Below are 18,327 nucleotides of genomic sequence, written 5' to 3' on the forward strand. Positions count from 1 at the left end.
CACACACACACACGTGAGCTAACTTTCCCCACATTGAAGGAATGGTTGGTAAAAGTGTGAAAACCTCTCAGCTGGCTGAATAGATCAGTATAAGAGATGCCAAACAAATTGCTTGTATTTTATGTTTCTAATAACAACAATGTTTTTTTTAAAAAATCGGATAGCAAATCCTTTAGTCTTTCAGGTAAAATAAAGTTTTAAGTAATGCTCAGAGATAATTACTACTTGGCCTTAAAACAAGCTGTCAACATGAATCCAAGTCAGTTTAGAATAAGTCATAGTTTTATTTTTATTTTTAAGGGACAAGCTGATAGGCTTCCAACATTATCTTTGGTGAATCTATGAAAAAGGACTGTTAGGCGCAGGGTCCTTGTAAGGGAGCTGGCAGATGTATTTCAAGGCCAGTAAACTGGTGAATGGATTACAACTTCAAAGAAGGGAGAGAGATGGAGTTTGGGACTTAACATAGCCCCAACTAAACAAGTTTGGTACTATCATGCAACTGAACACTCAGGAAGTATCCTGGTAATGGCAGCTGCTCTGATCCCTGGAGAGAGCGAGAGAGACATTCTCATCCCGACTCCATAGGCCACTGTGGAGTCCTGCTTTCATTCATGTCAGCTGTGTAATTAGGCAGGCAGGGTATTATAACATATTTAAACCACAGTGCAGCACACCTGAACAAGTCTGATGCACTGCATGGATGTACCCAAGCTTCATTATAATTCCAAAACATTTTGTTTCTCTTCATAATTTTGTGACTCAATGACTGAGGCAAATTTAACAAGATGGAATGGTATTTGATGAAGGAAACTCCAATATTATATTTTTGAAATATTAACACATGCCATTTATCATTAAGGGTAGCTTCCCAACTAAAGGGCTGGAAGATGGTTCATGTTTTAATAAAGGATCTAGAAAGAATCTAGAAAATGAACCATCAGCCTAGCTTCTATCAAAAATAATTTTGTGAAAAGCATTGCTTCTTTGAGGTTAGACATATAGGGCAGCTTCACATGTCAACTTAACCAATGTTACAAGAAACCAATTTAATTAACCTGAATAATGCCCCTTTTGTACTAGTATATCTTTAACAAGTTTCCCAAGATTTCTTATACACTTTTTCTAAATCCTGATTTTATGCATTACTTCTTCTCTGGCAGCCAGGTCCATAACTTTAAAATACCTAAGTTTAGCCAGTTCAGCTTTATCTTTCTATTTATGCAGTATCCATCTTTTAAAAACCAACAGTGCTCTGTTGTAACAAGGCCTCTGTTGCATGTATCAGTTGCTATTGGGAATATGGGGAACTGGCAGAGGGTATGATGGGTCATAAAGGTGCATAAAAGCAAGAATCAAACACTTTCATTTGAAGATGCAAAATGAAACAGCAAGAACAATGTTTAAAGGACTGGAAGGGGAAAGATAGGAAATTAAATGGGAATGAATAGGAAAATTGTGATAAACTGTTGCAAGCAAAATACATAAAGTAGAAATAAGGAATAAATAAAAAATAATCTAATGGACATTATTTACATATCTTACATAATTTTTCTTGCTCTTCTCAACATCAGTACAAATACTTTTTGAATTATCCAACTCAATATCATTCATTTTTGAACTGTTATCTACTAATGACTGTCCATAACAACACCGAGATGTTTGCAATACAGAAAGGTTTTGTAGGGCCCATAGGTCTTCAGCTGCTCCTTCAAAAGATACAAAGATATTGTCATACAAATATAACCCCCCCCCCTCTTTTTGACATCTGCCCTGCATTCTTCAGTGTGTATGAAATAATTCCCCGTTTCCTAACCAATGGAAGGGGAAACCAGACTAACAAAGCCAAGCCTGGTCCTGCCTGCATGTTATTATTCATGTATCATTTTGAATGTTTTTGATTATCATTGTACATGTTGTTATTCATGTTCCATTTTGAATTATTATGTTTGGTTTAATGATTGTTTATCAGTGTTAGAAATTAGAGATAACCTTACGAGTGGCCTATTGTATATTAACACACATCTCTATTGTTTGTTTGCTCCATATAATTTTCATACACGCTCGCCTTAGTCACGGTTGGGTTCCCCCCCACCCCCCGCTCTGTTTTGCTTGGTTGTATTTCCGTGTTCGCCCTTGCTTTTGTTTTGCATGTGAGAACTGCCAAGATCGAGCCCGATTGCGGCGGTACGGTGGTGGCAAGCCCACCACGCCAGCCACTCTCCTCAATGAGTAAGAGAGCAAGCGCTCTCTTAACCCTGTTTTTAATCGTCTGCCAGCCCCAGCAGCTTGCAGCCAAGGCTGGCAGACTGCAGGGTTCCCAGCCAGATTTGGAGAGGGGAGAGGGGGATCCCCATAATGCACCACACACTCGTGCAGTTCACTATGGGGGTTCCCGGGGACAGAGCAATCCTGGCACCCCGATCTCCACGCTGCCTGAAGAGGCAGTTGCACATCTGGGTGCACGATCTCCATGCCCAGACTCTCAACATGTATTGTCTACGGGGAGATAAGTATTTCAAGCCTCCCTCCCTGCTCACTCTGTAGCCCCATAGACCGATCGTGAGAAAGGGCTTACTGTCTCTAAGATCTTATAAGTATTCATTTTACAATCGACATATTAGAAAATGCTTTTATACTATCCCTCCTTATCAAGTCAACCGGTTTTATTTTATGGCCAAAGCAATCAAAATATAACAGTCAGAAAAATTAAAACAAAAACATTCAAGGAAATAAGTCAGAAAAATAATACAAATAGTCTAGTTCAGCCTTCCCCAACCTGCAGTCCTCCAGATATTGCTGAACTACAACTCCCAGCATCCCTAGCCACAATTTATTATGGCTGGGTATGCTGAGAGTAGTAGTTCAGCAACATCTGGAGGGCCGCTGGTTGGGGAAGCCTGGTCTAGCTTATAACAGTCATATCAGTTCATCATTATCACAACTAAATATATCAAGATCTACAAAAAATTTCCTGACTTTGACGATTTGTATAGTCAGCTGTGCAATCTTAAGTGTAACACGTCTATCATTCTTATTCAAACAAAAAATCAACATTGGATGAAATAGCCCTCCCCGCACCCTCTCTAGCAGCTGACTTCTAGAGTTTTTTAATATGTGTTACAATATCAAAAGTGTAGGTCTTCAATCACCTCTGTGCTACGTCAACAAGTTCTTTCAGACACTATTAAAGCATCTGTTTCACCACAGATCCAACCAACAGAAAACTAGGCAGAAAACCTGGATTAATGGGAGCTCAGAGGTCCAATACCCATGCTTTTGATACTCACACTTCTGAGGTGCAACCATAGCTACACACTGAGAAGGAAGCCAGGAAAACCAAGGCAATATTTTGAACAAAGAATGTGTTAAACTCAAAATAGAAAAAGGAGAGATAATTTACTTCTACACAAGATAAAGGCTTATAAATTAGGCCTTTATTACAGCTCTGAACAAGGTATTTAATTACTCATATTGGTTCATAACATGCTATTGCATTACTCATACTAATAACTAATAATATATATTGTAATGTAAAAATCAATGGGAATAATTCAGACAACGTTAGTAAGTACAAATAATTTCAGTGAGACTTAGTAATGAATTAGTCTGAATGCTACCCAAATAATCATAAATTCATTTACAGGCTGTTTCAACCAAGGAACTCCTTTCACCGCCCAGTAACTGACATTCTGACTATAAAATGCATGTGTAAAGAGGCACTATAGTGATGCAACTGGAACTTGTGTACAACTCCCCCAGTTTCCCTATACACACTGCATTTCTTCTCTTCCAGAGCATGGTAGATTAGGGATGGGCAAACAAGTTCAAGGTTTGAGATTTTGGTTCGGGGGTTTGATGGTTCGACCCTCGAACCAACACCCCCCACCCTCCTGGTTCGGTCCAGACCCAGACCAAACCTCCCCCGAAGTTCGGGGGTTCGCGGACTGCAAATGTTAAAAAAAAATTAACCTTCTACTCCCCTCAGGGGACTTCCTGGAGGTGGTGGGGCAGGAGGGGGGGGTCTGCAGAGGTTCTCCCTCCTCTCACCAGCCTTCTAAATAACCCCCTCACCCCGTTTTGGGCATCCTTTGGCCACTTTTCGGCCTTGACCTGGCAGCCTGGCGGCACTGTTGGGGGCTGGGCGCCTACACACATGGCCTCTACATGGTCCGCAACCTCCCCTGAACCAAACCGGGGGGGGGGAGGTTCGAGGAGTGCCGGACCAAACTGGCCTGGTTGGGTTCAAGGCTGATTCGGCCTTGAACCAAACCGGGCCAGCTTGTTTTGTGCCCACCCCTAGGGCAGATCAGGGATGTTTCTACCACTTGTTGAACAATATGCATGTAAAGGCTCTCAGCAAGTTGTATGTGAACTCCAGCTGCATCTCCACAGTCCTTTCTTTACACATGTACTTTGGTAGTCAGTATGTCAGCCAATTGATTTCATGTGTTTAACTCTGTGTTGGATTGCAACTAGTATATTTAATGCAAAACACAGCAAGTTGTTACACTGTTCTGAGTTATATAACACAGTCAACATCAAAACTCATTAGTACTAAAGAAAAATATTTACAGTAGATTACCCATTAGGGAATTTCAATTTTATATGCATCATGAAACTTTTTATTCTTTGTTAGAGTTAATTTAGTTTGATCTAAATTAAATATTTCTCTAAATTCACAGCCAGTCAATTTTTCTAAATCCATTGCCAGTCAATCAGTCTCTTTATTTTGGTCTTTGACCAGCATAAAGCCAGTCAATTTATGGACTGTTTATGGATATGGAGCCTCTGATGTGTATTAACTGTTCTGCCAGGTAGAGTTTCTTCATTCACTCCCCCCCCCCTTTTTTTACACACATCTGCTCCTGGGCAGCCTGTGCATCTAATAGCTTTGTGGATGGACCAAGGTATGCAGAATGTTGATCAAGGTGAGTGTTTTTATATTTTACCTGTCCCAGCATAGTGATCAGTGAGAGGTCTTCTTGAATTCCAACACAGGTGTTTATTATTTTTTCCCCAGTTTTCTGCAGATGTATCACTAGGATCATCACTTAAAAAAAATATATTTAGAATGTAATACATCATCATGTTTAAACTATTAAACTGACTTTTTTTAAAAAATGAAAGCTGTTGATCTGATGTAATATAATATAATGTAATATATAATATAATATAATGTAATATAATATAAATAAGTTAGTTGTTTGCAAATAAAACAGAAGTGCCCTGATATATTCTCTCTCTCTCTCTCTCTCTCTCTATATATATATATATAGAGAGAGAGAGAGAGAGAGAGAGTTAAATTTATATACTGCCTTTCATTAAAGCAATCCCAAGGCGGTTTACAGCAAAAAATTTAAACACAAGATGGTAGAAAAGACACAATTAAAATATTAAGTGAAAAAAATATTAAACAAATCTGATTAAAAATTTAAAACAAAAGCATAAAAGCTATACCTCATAAGGTATAATGGTAAGTGCACTTGGGGGGTGCTGGGGTGGCCTAGAGCGAGTGGTGGTGTAGTGCACATAGGGTGCCAACCACCCCCATGGATTTCTAACCCATGGGGTACAGGGTTTTCTTGTTTCTGAGGTATTCTGAGTGTGGATTCTATGATAGCAAATTAGAGTAGATTCATGTTGTCTCACTGAAAATCTCATATGCTATCATAGAATCCACACTCAGAATACCTCAGAAACAACAGAACCCTGTACCCCAGGTTGGCACCCTATGTGCACTACACCAACACTCGCTCTGGGCCACCCCAGCACCCCCCAAGTGCACTTATGGGGCTGCTGAAAGCTCCATTATACCTTATGAGGAAAAACCTTAAAGACGCGTAAACTTCAACAATTCACCAAAAATCAGCCCTCTGCCCAAATCCTTTGAAAAAATTCAGGTAGCTTCCTTGCCCCTACCTGGCACTACCACCAACCCTACACTGCTCTAGGCCACCCCTTTCCCCCCGATGTGAAGCTATACACTTGCTGACACCTCCATGCTTCTTTATGGAGAAAAACCTTAAAGACGCATAAACTTCAAAAATCACTTTAAAATCACCCCTTTGCCCAATTCCTTTCAAATAATTCTGATAGCTTCCTTGCCCACCCTAGGAACTACCACCCACCACACTCCACTCTACGACACCCCTTTCCCCCCGACGTGAAGCTATAAATTTGTTGCAATCCTAATTATTCTCTATGAGGAATTCAAAAATACTTTAACAATTCACCAATAATCAGAGGAGTGTCCAATTGCCTTGGGGTTTTGTGGGTGGTAGGCACCCCTGTCTATCTACCACCCACCCCGCTTTTGTGCCCCTAGGTGCTCCACAATAGGGGATATGGACTGGTTCTTGTCCCATTATACTCAATGAGAAAAATAATTAAAAATATTTCAAATATTCATTAAAAATTGTAGGACTGTCCTATTGCTTCAGGGTTTGGGTGGTTGTTGGCACCCATGGGTGCTCCACAATAAGGTATAATGGACTGGTTCGAGTCCCATTATACCCTATGAGAAAAAAAGAATAATTTTCAAAAATTCATAAAAAATTGTACAAGTGTCTGATTGCTTTGAGGTTTGGGTGACAGGTACTCCTGGGTGCCAGCTACCATCCTACCAATTTTTGGGTGTCTGAACCAGTTCAAACGGGTTCGAATCGAACCACCCCCTGTTTCGGTTCGAATTTGAACCTGCAGCTCGAACCTGATGGCTGGTTCGGTTTGAATTCAAACCTCCGAACCACCCTGGTTCGAATTCGAACCGGTTTGAATTTGAACCAGTTCGCACATCCCTAGTGGCCAACCTAAGATTCAGGTATGCTTATACGCAGGGCCGTCCTTAGGGCATGGTGAACAGGCCCCTAGCCCGGTGCACCTGCAGGCCCAGCATCTGCCTCCCAGCCCTGCAGCTGGTGCAGGCCCTGGCATGTTTTCTCTGCACCCTGCGCCCCAGACTCGTGCGGCTGGTCAGGACTGGGAGGCTTGCCTGCTATTGAAAGGCTCCCTGCACACTGCTACAGCTCCCTCTCCACCACCTGTCTAGCATCATTAGCCTTCCTGAAGCTCCCCTGGGAGATGGCAAGCTGCCTACAGGCAACAGAGAAGAAAGAAGGTAGAGTGGCCAGAGCACTGTGCATGCCACTGCCCTCCCCTGCCGCCCTGTGCTGAGCCTGGATATTTCTCCTCCTTAGAGCCAGCAATGGAAGGTATGGCATTTCCCTTTCTTGGTATGGGATTTCCTTCTTTTGGTTATCCAAATCATATATCTATATTTACAGAATGGCTTGCTATAAGGCTTTGATACTGGGCAGAGATGCAGGGCATGGTGGGAGGGTTCTGTATATATAATTTGAAATGGATTGGGCAATCTGTTGATTTTTAATAGTTTTTTTTAATTTTCCCTAAAAGGAAATAAATCAATTCCATGTGTATGTCCATGGTGCACTGGGCTTTTTGATACCAGCACCACCCCAGCAGGAAGCTGGAAGGGGTGGCGGAGAATAGGTAAGCACCTGCTCTCCTTTTTTTAAGTTTCCTTTTTATTTTCCCAGAAGTGCTTGAACTGTGCTTCAGGCAGTTCCCTAGTATAGATGGTGCTAAATAAATAAATAAATAAATAAGCAAGCAAGCAAGCAGCATGCACTCAGGGCATGGAAATACAAGTAGAGATAAACTTTTATCCTTAGTGTAAGGTTTGGGGGTTTGTTCTTCATGAGAAAACTTTTGTGGTTAGCAAAAGATGAATGTACAGCATGTTGCAAGAAGACTGGAACACAGGGGCACTACATGTGAGGGAGTTGAGGAACTATTCGGCAAGGTCCACTGTTTCAGCCACTCCCTGCCCCTTTCGCCACATTAGCGGCAATATCGGGTGAGTGGGGGCAGAATTGCGGGCCCAGCCCAAGACATGGGCATGTGGGCCACTTCCCCAGCATGTGTTGCCGATGAACCGAGAATATTTTAGTAATATCTGCATAAGCAGCCTCCTCCATCACAGTGTAGTCACAGGGTTTATTTGGTCACTTTGCAGATGAGTGCGGGTCGGGGTAAGATAATTGCATTGGTGTTGGGCTGGAGGACCATTATAGTGAATAGGGATAGGGAATAGGGAGGAAGGCTTGGTGATCTTGTGATCTCAGGCTGGATTCACTTCCAAGATAAGGGACCACACAGGGCAAGAAGTGAGCCAATTTGTCAACAATTTGGGTCTTCCACTTAAATCGGAAACAATCAGTCTTAATAAGGGAGGCCAATCCTACACAAGAGAAGACAAATTTTAACCAGAATAATATGATATTCCTCCAATAACAAGTTTCCAATCTAATCATACCCACCTCTCGTCATAGCGCAACATTGGGCACGCATCGGGGGACTAACAATATAGATCTCAGAAATTTAGACTGCAGGACTTCTAAAGCCGTAAAGTTGCTGACAGGTCCTATTTGGGCTCCATACAGCACTTGAGAGTGGACTTTAGATACAAATAGTTTAACTGCAGCGGGAATATAAGAAGCCCCCCTCGAGAAATGAAAAGATGTAATAAGGTTCGTAGTTAACTGTGCCGTCAACAATGTGGATTTGAGGTGGGCATTGCGTGAGCCTGATGAATGAAAAACCACTCCTAGATATTTGAAGGAGTTGACCTGTGCAATCCTATGACCATTGATGGACCAGCAATATTGCCTAGGTCGTTTTGCAAAGACTAGGACTTTAGTTTTTCCATAATTTATCTCAATGGACTCTAGGGAACAAAATTTTGAAAGGAGACCTAAAGCACGTCTCAAACCAATTGGGGTTTGGGACATGATTGCCATATCATCTGCATATAAAAGAATAGATACATGCTTATTTGCTATTTTGGGAGGATGCGTGGAAGGTGTAGATACAAAGGAGACCACCGAGTTAATATATAGATTAAATAATAAGGGAGCTAAAATGCAGCCCTGCCTCACGCCCCGCAAGAAGCCACAAACAAAAACAAGTCCCCTGTGTCAGACAAAAGAGTATATGTCTGGGGAATGCTTACTGAATCTATGCATCTATGGGATACAAAATATTACACATATAACCCAATGTTGGGAAATAGGTTACCCCTGGAATACCATGCTCCATACAGTATGGACAAACACATTTAATGTATGAACCAAAACCCAGGGCAACCATGTTACACAAACCAAATGCTTGTGCCCACTTGATTGAAACATAACAAACTTATATGTTCACAAATGAGTACATCAAGAATACAGCAACATGGTTGTAACATGGTTCCTTTAAGTGGTTGAATAGACATGGGATGCTGGGACGCAGCTTAATACTGATCATGATAGCATGTGATGAGATAGATTACTTGGAATGCTAATTACACCAGCTACATTCCATTATAAATCATAGGAACATAGGAAGCTACCATATACTGAGTCAGACCATAGGTCCATCTCGCTCAGTATTGTCTACACAGACTGGCAGCGTCTTCTCCAAGGTTGCAGCCCTATCTTGGAGATGCCAGGGAAGGAACTTGGAGCCTATATGCTCTTCCCAGAGTGGCTCCATCTCCTAAGGGGAATATCTTACAGTGCTCACACTTCTAGTCTCCCTTTCATAGTCCCCTTGCTTAAGGGGAAAAGTCATGCTTGCTACCACAAGACCAGCTCTCTTCCCATGCAAAATTTACTCGTGCTACTAAGAGACACAGTAGGTATTTGTACCGATGGAGCAAACTGGAATATATATTTTTTTGAAATGGCGCATTGTATACATGGATATTTGTATTTACATTTGTATTTTATAGTGATGAATAATTTCTCCTGTGGAAAAGGGCACTAATTTTGGCACTTTCATAATTTACCATCTGCCAGCATTTGAGGCATTGGTAGGCATTTCCATCGACTGCCATTTGATATCGCAACACACCCACATCAGTGGAGGAGTTATCTGGATACCGCACAGAATGATTTGTTTGAAGAAGTTATTCATTCAGCATACGTTTTATCTTCCCAGCATTTCTGTGTTGATTATTATTAGTTAGTATGGACAATCATGGACATTAGTCTTTGGCATCATTTTGTTATTATTCATTAACACATTTTTTCTGATGTGTGTTTATATGGGTATTGTTCATTTTTCATTGGTTACTATTAGGATCCTCATTTGGTGTTTATATATAATTTATTATTATCACTTACAGTGTTGTAACCAATTTATTTGGGTTTTGGTTCATACATTAAATGTCTTTGTCCATACTATATGGAGCATGGTATTTCCAGGGGTAACCTATTTCCCAACATTGGGTTATATGTGTAATATTTTGTATCCCATAGATGCATAGATTCAGTCAGTATTCCCCAGACATAAACTCTTTTGTCTGACACAGGGGACTTGTTTTTGTTTGTGGATCCACTTCCACTCAGATGCATACCAGCGAATGCTGCTCAATGCCTCGCGACCTGAGTTGAGGTGGGCTGGCATGCATACCCACGTTGGGGGTAACCCCATGGTCGAGATGAGGTTCAGACTGGGTACCAAGCCGAAACAAAGCCAGGTCTTTCGCCCTCTTGTGGCATACCTCCTACGAGATTGACCCACATAGGGGATACCTGCACTTTAGTTCAATTCCTCGTTGCAGGTTTTGTAATTATTTAATAGTGGTCCTAGTTTATTCCAACTACATGTGTCCTGTCATTATTTGGGTCTGGGTTTGCAGTACGTTTCATTTATTTTCATAAGTTCATGGGATATTTTTGTGGTTTATGTATTCTAATTAGGTAGTTAATGATTAATAAGGATCTAGACTCCTAGTCTGATATCTCTTAACCATTTTAGAGATTAAAAGAATTAATTCTTCTCAACAACAGGAACAAACCATTCTAGCTAGTTCTTATAAGCAAGGCCATCCCTGGGTGGGGGGAGAGGCTGGGGGCAAATCAGCATATGTGGGGCCTCCTTAACATTTCATATGATAACAGAATCATACTGACTGGTGACATTCTGTGAAAATACTGAGTGATTGCGTTTTTTGGACATGTCCAATAAGCTTGGACAATTCTTGCATTTGTCAGGAGAAAAATTAAAAGCACAACACATGCACCTTGCTTCACAATTCCCACTCAGACCTTCTGGATTACAAACCAACTTGAGCATAGTTCATTTACAAATATATATATTGTTTGGCTGTTTACAGTTAGCTCCACTTTCACTAGGTGTGAAGTACTCTATGGATAGCGAGAACTCTTTCTGGCAGCTTTACTGCAGTAGGGAAAAATTATTTTAAAAAACCAATCCACTTCATATTAAATTCACAGAGCTCTCCCACCCTGACCTACATATGTGCTCAATATCAAAGCCCTATGCCAAACCATTCCAGGAGATCTAAAGGGTGGAGCAAAGAGGGGGTGCTTTAGCCTTTTTATGAAGACAAAGGGCAGATTCCTCCACATGAGGATGGAATGATGGTCTAAGGGGGGCTTCAGTTCCAGAGGTTTTTGTAATTTTCTGCCATTAAATAAGCCACTTGCTTTTTGGCACCAGCACCACCCTAGCTGGAAGGGGCAGCTGAGCACAGGTAAGCACCTGTTCTCCTTTTTCTTAAAGTCACATTTTCCTTTTATCTACAAGTGCTCGAACCATGCTTCAAACCGTGGTTTGGGCACATCCCTAATCTATTCATGTGACATTTTGCAACAAATGAGAGGACAGGTCCTTGCCCTTGGGAAGGAGCAACCTGCAGCAATGGGTGGGTGAAGGGGTGCTTAACATCCTCCAACACATTTTCTCTAGTCAGGATTCCAAGCAACTCCAACATAAATACATGTCTGGAAGACACTTGAGAGGAAAGTTTCAGGGGGAAATAGTGGGCAGTAAAAGCCCTGCCCTGTAGATTATCTCCTCCCAATTATGCACTGAAGTGAGTGCTGCCCTGATAATGTGTAATTCCCACCACAGTAAAACACACCAACACTCTGCATTTCTGATTCAATAACAACACTTACAGAATAATACTGGGAAAAGTTGGAAGAAAGAGAAGAAGAGGAAAACCAGCAGCAAGGTGGATGGACTCAATTATGACAGCAATGAATGCACCACTGAGAGACTTTAAAGGCCAAGCTGAAGACAGATCATCCTGTAAAGAATCTATCTATGTGGTCGCTAAGAGTCAACACCGACTTGACAGCACTTGATCAATCAAAAAATAAAACACATACCTTTTTAAAAATGCTAGGTCCTTTAAAATATCCCCTGCAAATTCATCCACTACAGTGCACATCATTGGTATAAGCTTTATTCTAGGAACTGTCATCTTGGATGCATTTGCTTTATCAAAGGTTAAAAAAAACACATTTTTTTAAAGTAACAACAAAAACAAGATACAGCAATATCTTCAAGTAGAAACTTGATGCCAACATGCAGACAACAGCTGATAAAATATCCCTGAGCATATGTTATAGAAAATGAACAAACAGAATCGCTACTTTAGAAAACTGGCTAAAATATAAACTCAGGAATATGATCCTACATAAAAAATAGTTGTATATTCTAGCTTGTATGTATTATTAAAGCCCGTTGAGTTGGGTGACCTTCTGCATAAGAAAAGTGTCTACACGCACAGAAGGTTTATCTGAAATCTTGAGCTAGAGCTCTGCATCTGAAAAGAAACCCAAAGATGTTCTTCTGCTTCCATAATGACTTATGCAAGAGTTTGTGAAATCTCGTACACAAGCAGAAGCACAAGAGCTGCTGATTATGCAAACTCGCAAGTATCCTCAGTACTGTGCTAGCAGCAATTTTCCTTCAACCTTTTTGAATTCAATTCTTTGTTGGGTCTCTATGTAGCATTTGCCCACACTGAGCAGTTCAGATAAAGTACTTGTCAGCATTCCTGGGGGGAGGAATTCTCCAAGGCAAACTTTCCAGCCTCCAGCACTAGATTCTAGGTGCGGGCACGGCCTCAGGGCTGAGGGAGTTCATTCACTCCCTTCTTCTCCTATCAGCAGGAGCAAAAAGGTCTGAGCTCCTCTCTAGGAGAAAGTCAGACCAACAAGCCTGTCCCAGCTGATGTCCTCATCCTCGGCAGCCCCTGGCTTAAATAGAGCCCTGCATTTCAGACACTCTTCCCCCCTTCCAACCTGCTCTGCCTTCCCTGGCTGGGCGGTGTGGTGGCCAGCCAAACCCTGGCTCCCAAAAGGGACTTGTTATCTAACTCCACCCCCTTCCTTAATATCCCTGCGCCTGTTTTGAACTGTGGAGTTAATATCATTGCTATTCCCTCTCCACCAAGCTGCCGTCTCCTGGGCTGTCCCCGCCCATCCCCCAGCAGCTGCTGCACTTCTCTCCGAGCCCTCCCCAACTCCTGAGAGGCAATCACTGGGCTTGCCTTGGCGTTTGGAGCCCCCAGATTTCCCTGGCACCCTGCTGTTTGTCTTGCAGGGGAGGGTAGGAACTCCCAACAGTACTAAAATTTTCAGTAGATTTTACCAATTGAATGAATATCAGCTTACATGCAAATATTCTAGGCATTTTCAGAAGTAATGACAAAAACACCTTTCAATCTGGCAGCACAACTTGCAAATATTATTATTATTATATTTACATTTATATCCTGCTCTTCCTCCAAGGAGCCCAGAGCAGTGTACTACATACTTGAGTTTCTCCTCACAACAACACTGTGAAGTAGGTTAGGCTGAGAGAGAAGTAACTGGCCCAGAGTCACCCAGCTAGTATCATGGCTGAATGGGGATTTGAACTCGGGTCTCCCTGGTCCTAGTCCAGCACTCTAACCACTACACCACGCTGGTTCAAATAGAAACAAGACAATTTAAAATTTACATTCTCACTAATGTGAGCTACACTTTAAAATCACAGTCAAGAAAATGCAAAAATGAAATTAAATTTAACTTGTGAAAATGTGTTTTCTTTTAAGTGTGTTATATACCTGGTTGACATAGTAAGATCTCTGCCAAAATTTTGATATGAACCCCGAGTCTTGGCTATTCTGCCATTCTTATATTGTACCCCTGCTTCTAAGTTTCTTTTCTGTTATAATTTCTTCACTTATAAATTATAGCCAACTCTGAGAAATATTACCTTCACTTAGTGAGGACTTCTTTGTAAGAAAACACTTAGAAGTTCTTCGCAGAGGAAAGGGAGTTCCAACGTCAACTGTTTTAGACAGTGCTGAAATATTACTCCACAAATATTCATAATCTCTACAAATGTTTGACCTTATATCCAAACCGAACTCTTAAAGGGGGAAAAAACCAAGAACATGAAAAAGAACATTTCATATAAAAACTATCTCTGCTGCTGCCACAACTCCCAAAGGAGATGACATCATCAAGCCATGAAAGCATGTAGGCTTGAGCATCTTTTGTTGCCCCTTCCATAATCAAGTGGAAGGACAACATTCAGGGTCTAGAAATATTTACAACGTTCAAATGTTGGACATCAAGTAGGATAGGAGGAGGAGGAGGAGCACAGCTCTCATTACATTTGCCTGATAGGAGAACTAAAACAGGAGTTTTAGGGTTCTCTGTGACTGACCACACACACACACACACACTTATTTATTTACAGGACATTTCTGCGCAGTGAAGAGACTATTTCAAAAGTTGTAGCTTTTCTAGACATTCATCACTATGTAAAATAATACTGCATCTTCCTGTCACAAAGATAAGGATATTTCTTGGAGCTTAAGGACCTTAAGCTTCCAAAAGAAAATCACAAAAACCAGAATGTACAGTAGTTTAAAGAAGATTTTAAAAATATGTTGTCATATATTATGGCAAAGCCAGTAAAAAAAAGGAGGATTCCTAAGAAGGTACTCCAAAGGATTTTACAACAAAAGGGGAAAAAATTATTCTAAAGGCAACACGGCAGGCTGGCTGACTCAATATCATACGTCACAGGGAAAGAATGGACAGAAATCAACAAAAAGGAAGAATAAATCAAGAATAATTGTATTTTTACTAACTTCCCCCGAAAAGAGATCCTGAGAAAAGCAAAACCATTGCAAAGAAAAAGCAGCTTTCTCATTGTTGTTCAACATTTTCAGTCAACTTAAGTGACAAGGCACATATTGCCTTATATTGGGAAAGATATGGGCAAGACTATGATCCATATTCTAAGGCCTGATCCAATCAGGGTTTCCATATAACTAGGTTTCAGGGTAGTCAGGGTCAGCACATCTCTTAGCAACAGGTCACACTGCTGCAAATAAAAAAACCCTGCTTCAGCATTTGAAAATCCACAGGCGTCTTAATTAAAAAACCTTACATGAAGGAAGTACCTTGGCCGCCTTCTACTTCATAATAGTGAACAATGTTCTTCCACAGGAGATCATCATGTAAATCAGGCAAGGCAAACATATCCGTGTTCCACAACATTTCCGAGGTAAGGTGTTTCAATACAAGAAACTCACAAAACCTATGCTAAAAGGGGGGGAAATTGTGTTAAGATAATGTTTAGGGAAAGCCTTCAAGAATAGATGTACATTTTATGGTTCTAGTACTAAACAGGATTTTCAGTAGTTCAACTGAAAGAGTGATTAGTTAGGTCAATGGTGTGCAATGCAATTCTAAACACATTTAGGATGAAGTCCCATTGAGTTCCATGGTGCTCATTTCCAACTAAATATGAACAGCATTACAGCCTTAGGCTGCAATCTGAAACATACTTACTCAGTACTAAGCCCTGTTGAGCACAGCGGAATTTACTTCTAAGAAAACAAGCACAGCATCTTACTGTTAGCTAGTTAGCATTAGAGGCTAATTTAATAAGTGAAAGCAAATTTTAATCTGTGAGACAAAGAGTAAAGATTCTGTTTATTTGTGTTGGCATGTCATAATAAAACTGAATGAAAAAGAAAGTACTATGGATGGTCTTTCCTTCTAATGGGTAAATCATTTTTATTTATTAATTTATAAATCATTTCACTTTTGTTCCCCATCTCAAAACGGCACCTGTATTGAGGTTTTGCAATATAAAGATAATTCATATTTATTTAAATTTGACTGATAGCTCAATTAAGCAGTTAGAAGGTAGGTGTTTAATCAAGCAGTAATGATCTATCTGTAGTAACAAATGCAATGAGCTTCCCTGCCCACTCTCCTTAACTTCACATTCGTTTAACATACCCCATCTTCCTTGTATGAGTTAGCGGGGGGGAACTCATGCAAGCTTACTCCCACAGCTGCTTCTCATGTGTTTTTAAAAAGCTGATTTTGTCAAATGTTTAATCAAGATTCACATAGATGTTGCTTTGTTTTGTTTACACCTCTTTATTTCAAAACATTTGCACTGTGAACTTCTGTTATAAACAAATTTAAAAGTTCTAGTTAAAAGGAAAGTGGTTAACATAAAAAAACTAATCAGGCCGCTTGCCGCCTGGATAGGTGGTGCAGCCTGTTTGCCCCAGTCCCTCTCAGACAAGAAGGCACAAGGCAAGTAGTGAGCATATTGGCTCTTGGACGGGTGGGGAGGAGACGCTGCTGAACCAACACTCTCCGGCGTCTTTCCTCCTCAGTCCGTTTGCAGCAAGTGCCCTCCCTGCCTTCCCATGTTAGATAGAGTTTGGGTTTGCTGGTTGCCTCTTTGGGGGTTGGGCAAGAATTTTTTTGGCATTCATCTGATTGGCTTTTGGTATGCATCCTTTTTTGCCTGCCCCTTGTGTCTCGTGACTTATTGGGGTGTGGGTGCAATAAGATAAGTTCCCTGTCCCAAAGGGTCACAACCTAAAAAACAAAACAAAAACAGAAGGGAGACACCAGCAGTAACCACTAGAAAAGGAACTATGAACAAATGCGCTCTCTCTTAAAAATAAGAGAGCCACCATTTTTAAAAGGTACATCTTTGCCCAGTTAGCAGGGGTAGCTCATATAAAGCTTACTCACACAAGCAGTTCTCAACTGTTATAAAAATCAGATATGTTTTCAAATTCAAAAACTGCTTTGCAGCAAAGTTATTAATACTAAGGTCAACATGAGATGTCATAATGATTCTTTCCTCTAAATGAGCCACCTACCCTCAAAATACACCAAACATGCAAGCAAGCAATTTCATTACATTGCTCTACAATTTCCTAAGTTTCCCTTTTTAATACATTAAATCTGTATTCGGAAAACTTTACTTTATGCATTCCAAACAACAGCTTATACATAATTTTATTGCATCTCTTAAACCAAATAATATTGCAAAAGTAAGCAAGCACCTCCAACATTTTAAGAAAGGAAAACATACATCGGTGGAAATGAATTTTGCAAGTAATATCTGGAGATAGCCAACAATTGCCAATAATTTATTTTAGTGACAAATTCAAAGAATCTATACAGTACCTACCTGTTGAATTAACACAGAAGTTTCCTTATTCCAGTTATTAGTGATGAGTCTAATTTGAATCCGTTGTGAAAGGGGCAAGTGATGTAGCAAAGCCACACTGAGGCAATACATTCTGATTAGGTCTGCAACGTCTTGCAATGTTAACGGCGGTTTCTTTACCAAATGCAAACAAAAATGAACACTACATGAAACATTAAGCAATTTCCATTTTGAGAAGGAATTTCACCTAGCTTCTCATTTTGAATCTTTCATTTTAAAAATCTGTTGCTGAAAGAATGCTCTCTCTCCAGATTATGGACTAGATGCCAGATAAGAGAGCATGGCCACTGATGTTCTATGTTTATTCCAAGCCACTGGAATTTCCCACTAGCCTAGATAGGCTGAAATAAATCATTTTATTTTGGTTTGGTTTTGGGTTTTTTCCCCCAATTTGAATGAGAAAGAGGAGAAAACCCCTCTGAATTTGAAACTTGTTAGAAAAGTTGTTAAATTATTGTGGGCTGTCAAAAGAAGGTCCTAGGATTGCAGGTGCTGGACTTGTGTTCTAGAACTAGTGATTGCACCTTGTATATTTGTAATAGTATAAATTACTACCGACAATATCCCAAAACTTCAATGTTTTAAACTTCCAAAAAAGTCAAAAAAAATTTGCAGGTTGCCCTGTGAATTTCTACTGCTTGGAAATGAAGAGTGCAAAACAAGAAATATCTTAAGCAATGAAGTCTTGAGCATTTCAAGAACTTACTGCCCTTGTATTGTTATTTATTTACACTTGCTTGCTTTTAGATAGGTTTACTTGGGAAAATGCTGCTTGATTTCAAATCAACAATTTGATTTATTCCAATAAAATATTTAGGATTACACTGATAAGTGAACTCTTAGGTTCAAAATATAAACTATCTGGAATAGGCAACTGGATTCTTGAGGACCAAATATGGAACCCAAACATTTCCTATTTAGCCCTAGCATAGTCCCTAATTCTAGTCATACATA

At 40.4% G+C, this 18,327-nt stretch overlaps 1 protein-coding gene across 6 annotated transcripts in view; it reads right to left on the reverse strand.

Moving 5' to 3' along the window:
- Window positions 1–18,327, reverse strand: part of LOC128328403 (probable ATP-dependent RNA helicase DDX60) — a 112,616-nt gene that overhangs the window by 59,994 nt on the left and 34,295 nt on the right. For 4 of the 6 annotated variants that reach the window (XM_053258365.1, XM_053258366.1, XM_053258363.1 and 1 more), the window contains 6 exons: window positions 17,335–17,487; window positions 15,287–15,428; window positions 14,086–14,241; window positions 12,207–12,315; window positions 4,953–5,053; window positions 1,546–1,709 (listed from right to left, as the gene is read on the reverse strand). In XM_053258365.1, the coding sequence (XP_053114340.1) occupies window positions 1,546–1,709; window positions 4,953–5,053; window positions 12,207–12,315; window positions 14,086–14,241; window positions 15,287–15,428; window positions 17,335–17,487 (825 nt within the window). The remainder of the gene's footprint in view (window positions 1–1,545; window positions 1,710–4,952; window positions 5,054–12,206; window positions 12,316–14,085; window positions 14,242–15,286; window positions 15,429–17,334; window positions 17,488–18,327) is intronic. The other 2 variants (XM_053258364.1, XM_053258368.1) reach the window with 2 other exon arrangements.

Source organism: Hemicordylus capensis, chromosome 5, assembly GCF_027244095.1.
Source record: "Hemicordylus capensis ecotype Gifberg chromosome 5, rHemCap1.1.pri, whole genome shotgun sequence".
Classification (NCBI taxonomy): domain Eukaryota; kingdom Metazoa; phylum Chordata; class Lepidosauria; order Squamata; family Cordylidae; genus Hemicordylus; species Hemicordylus capensis.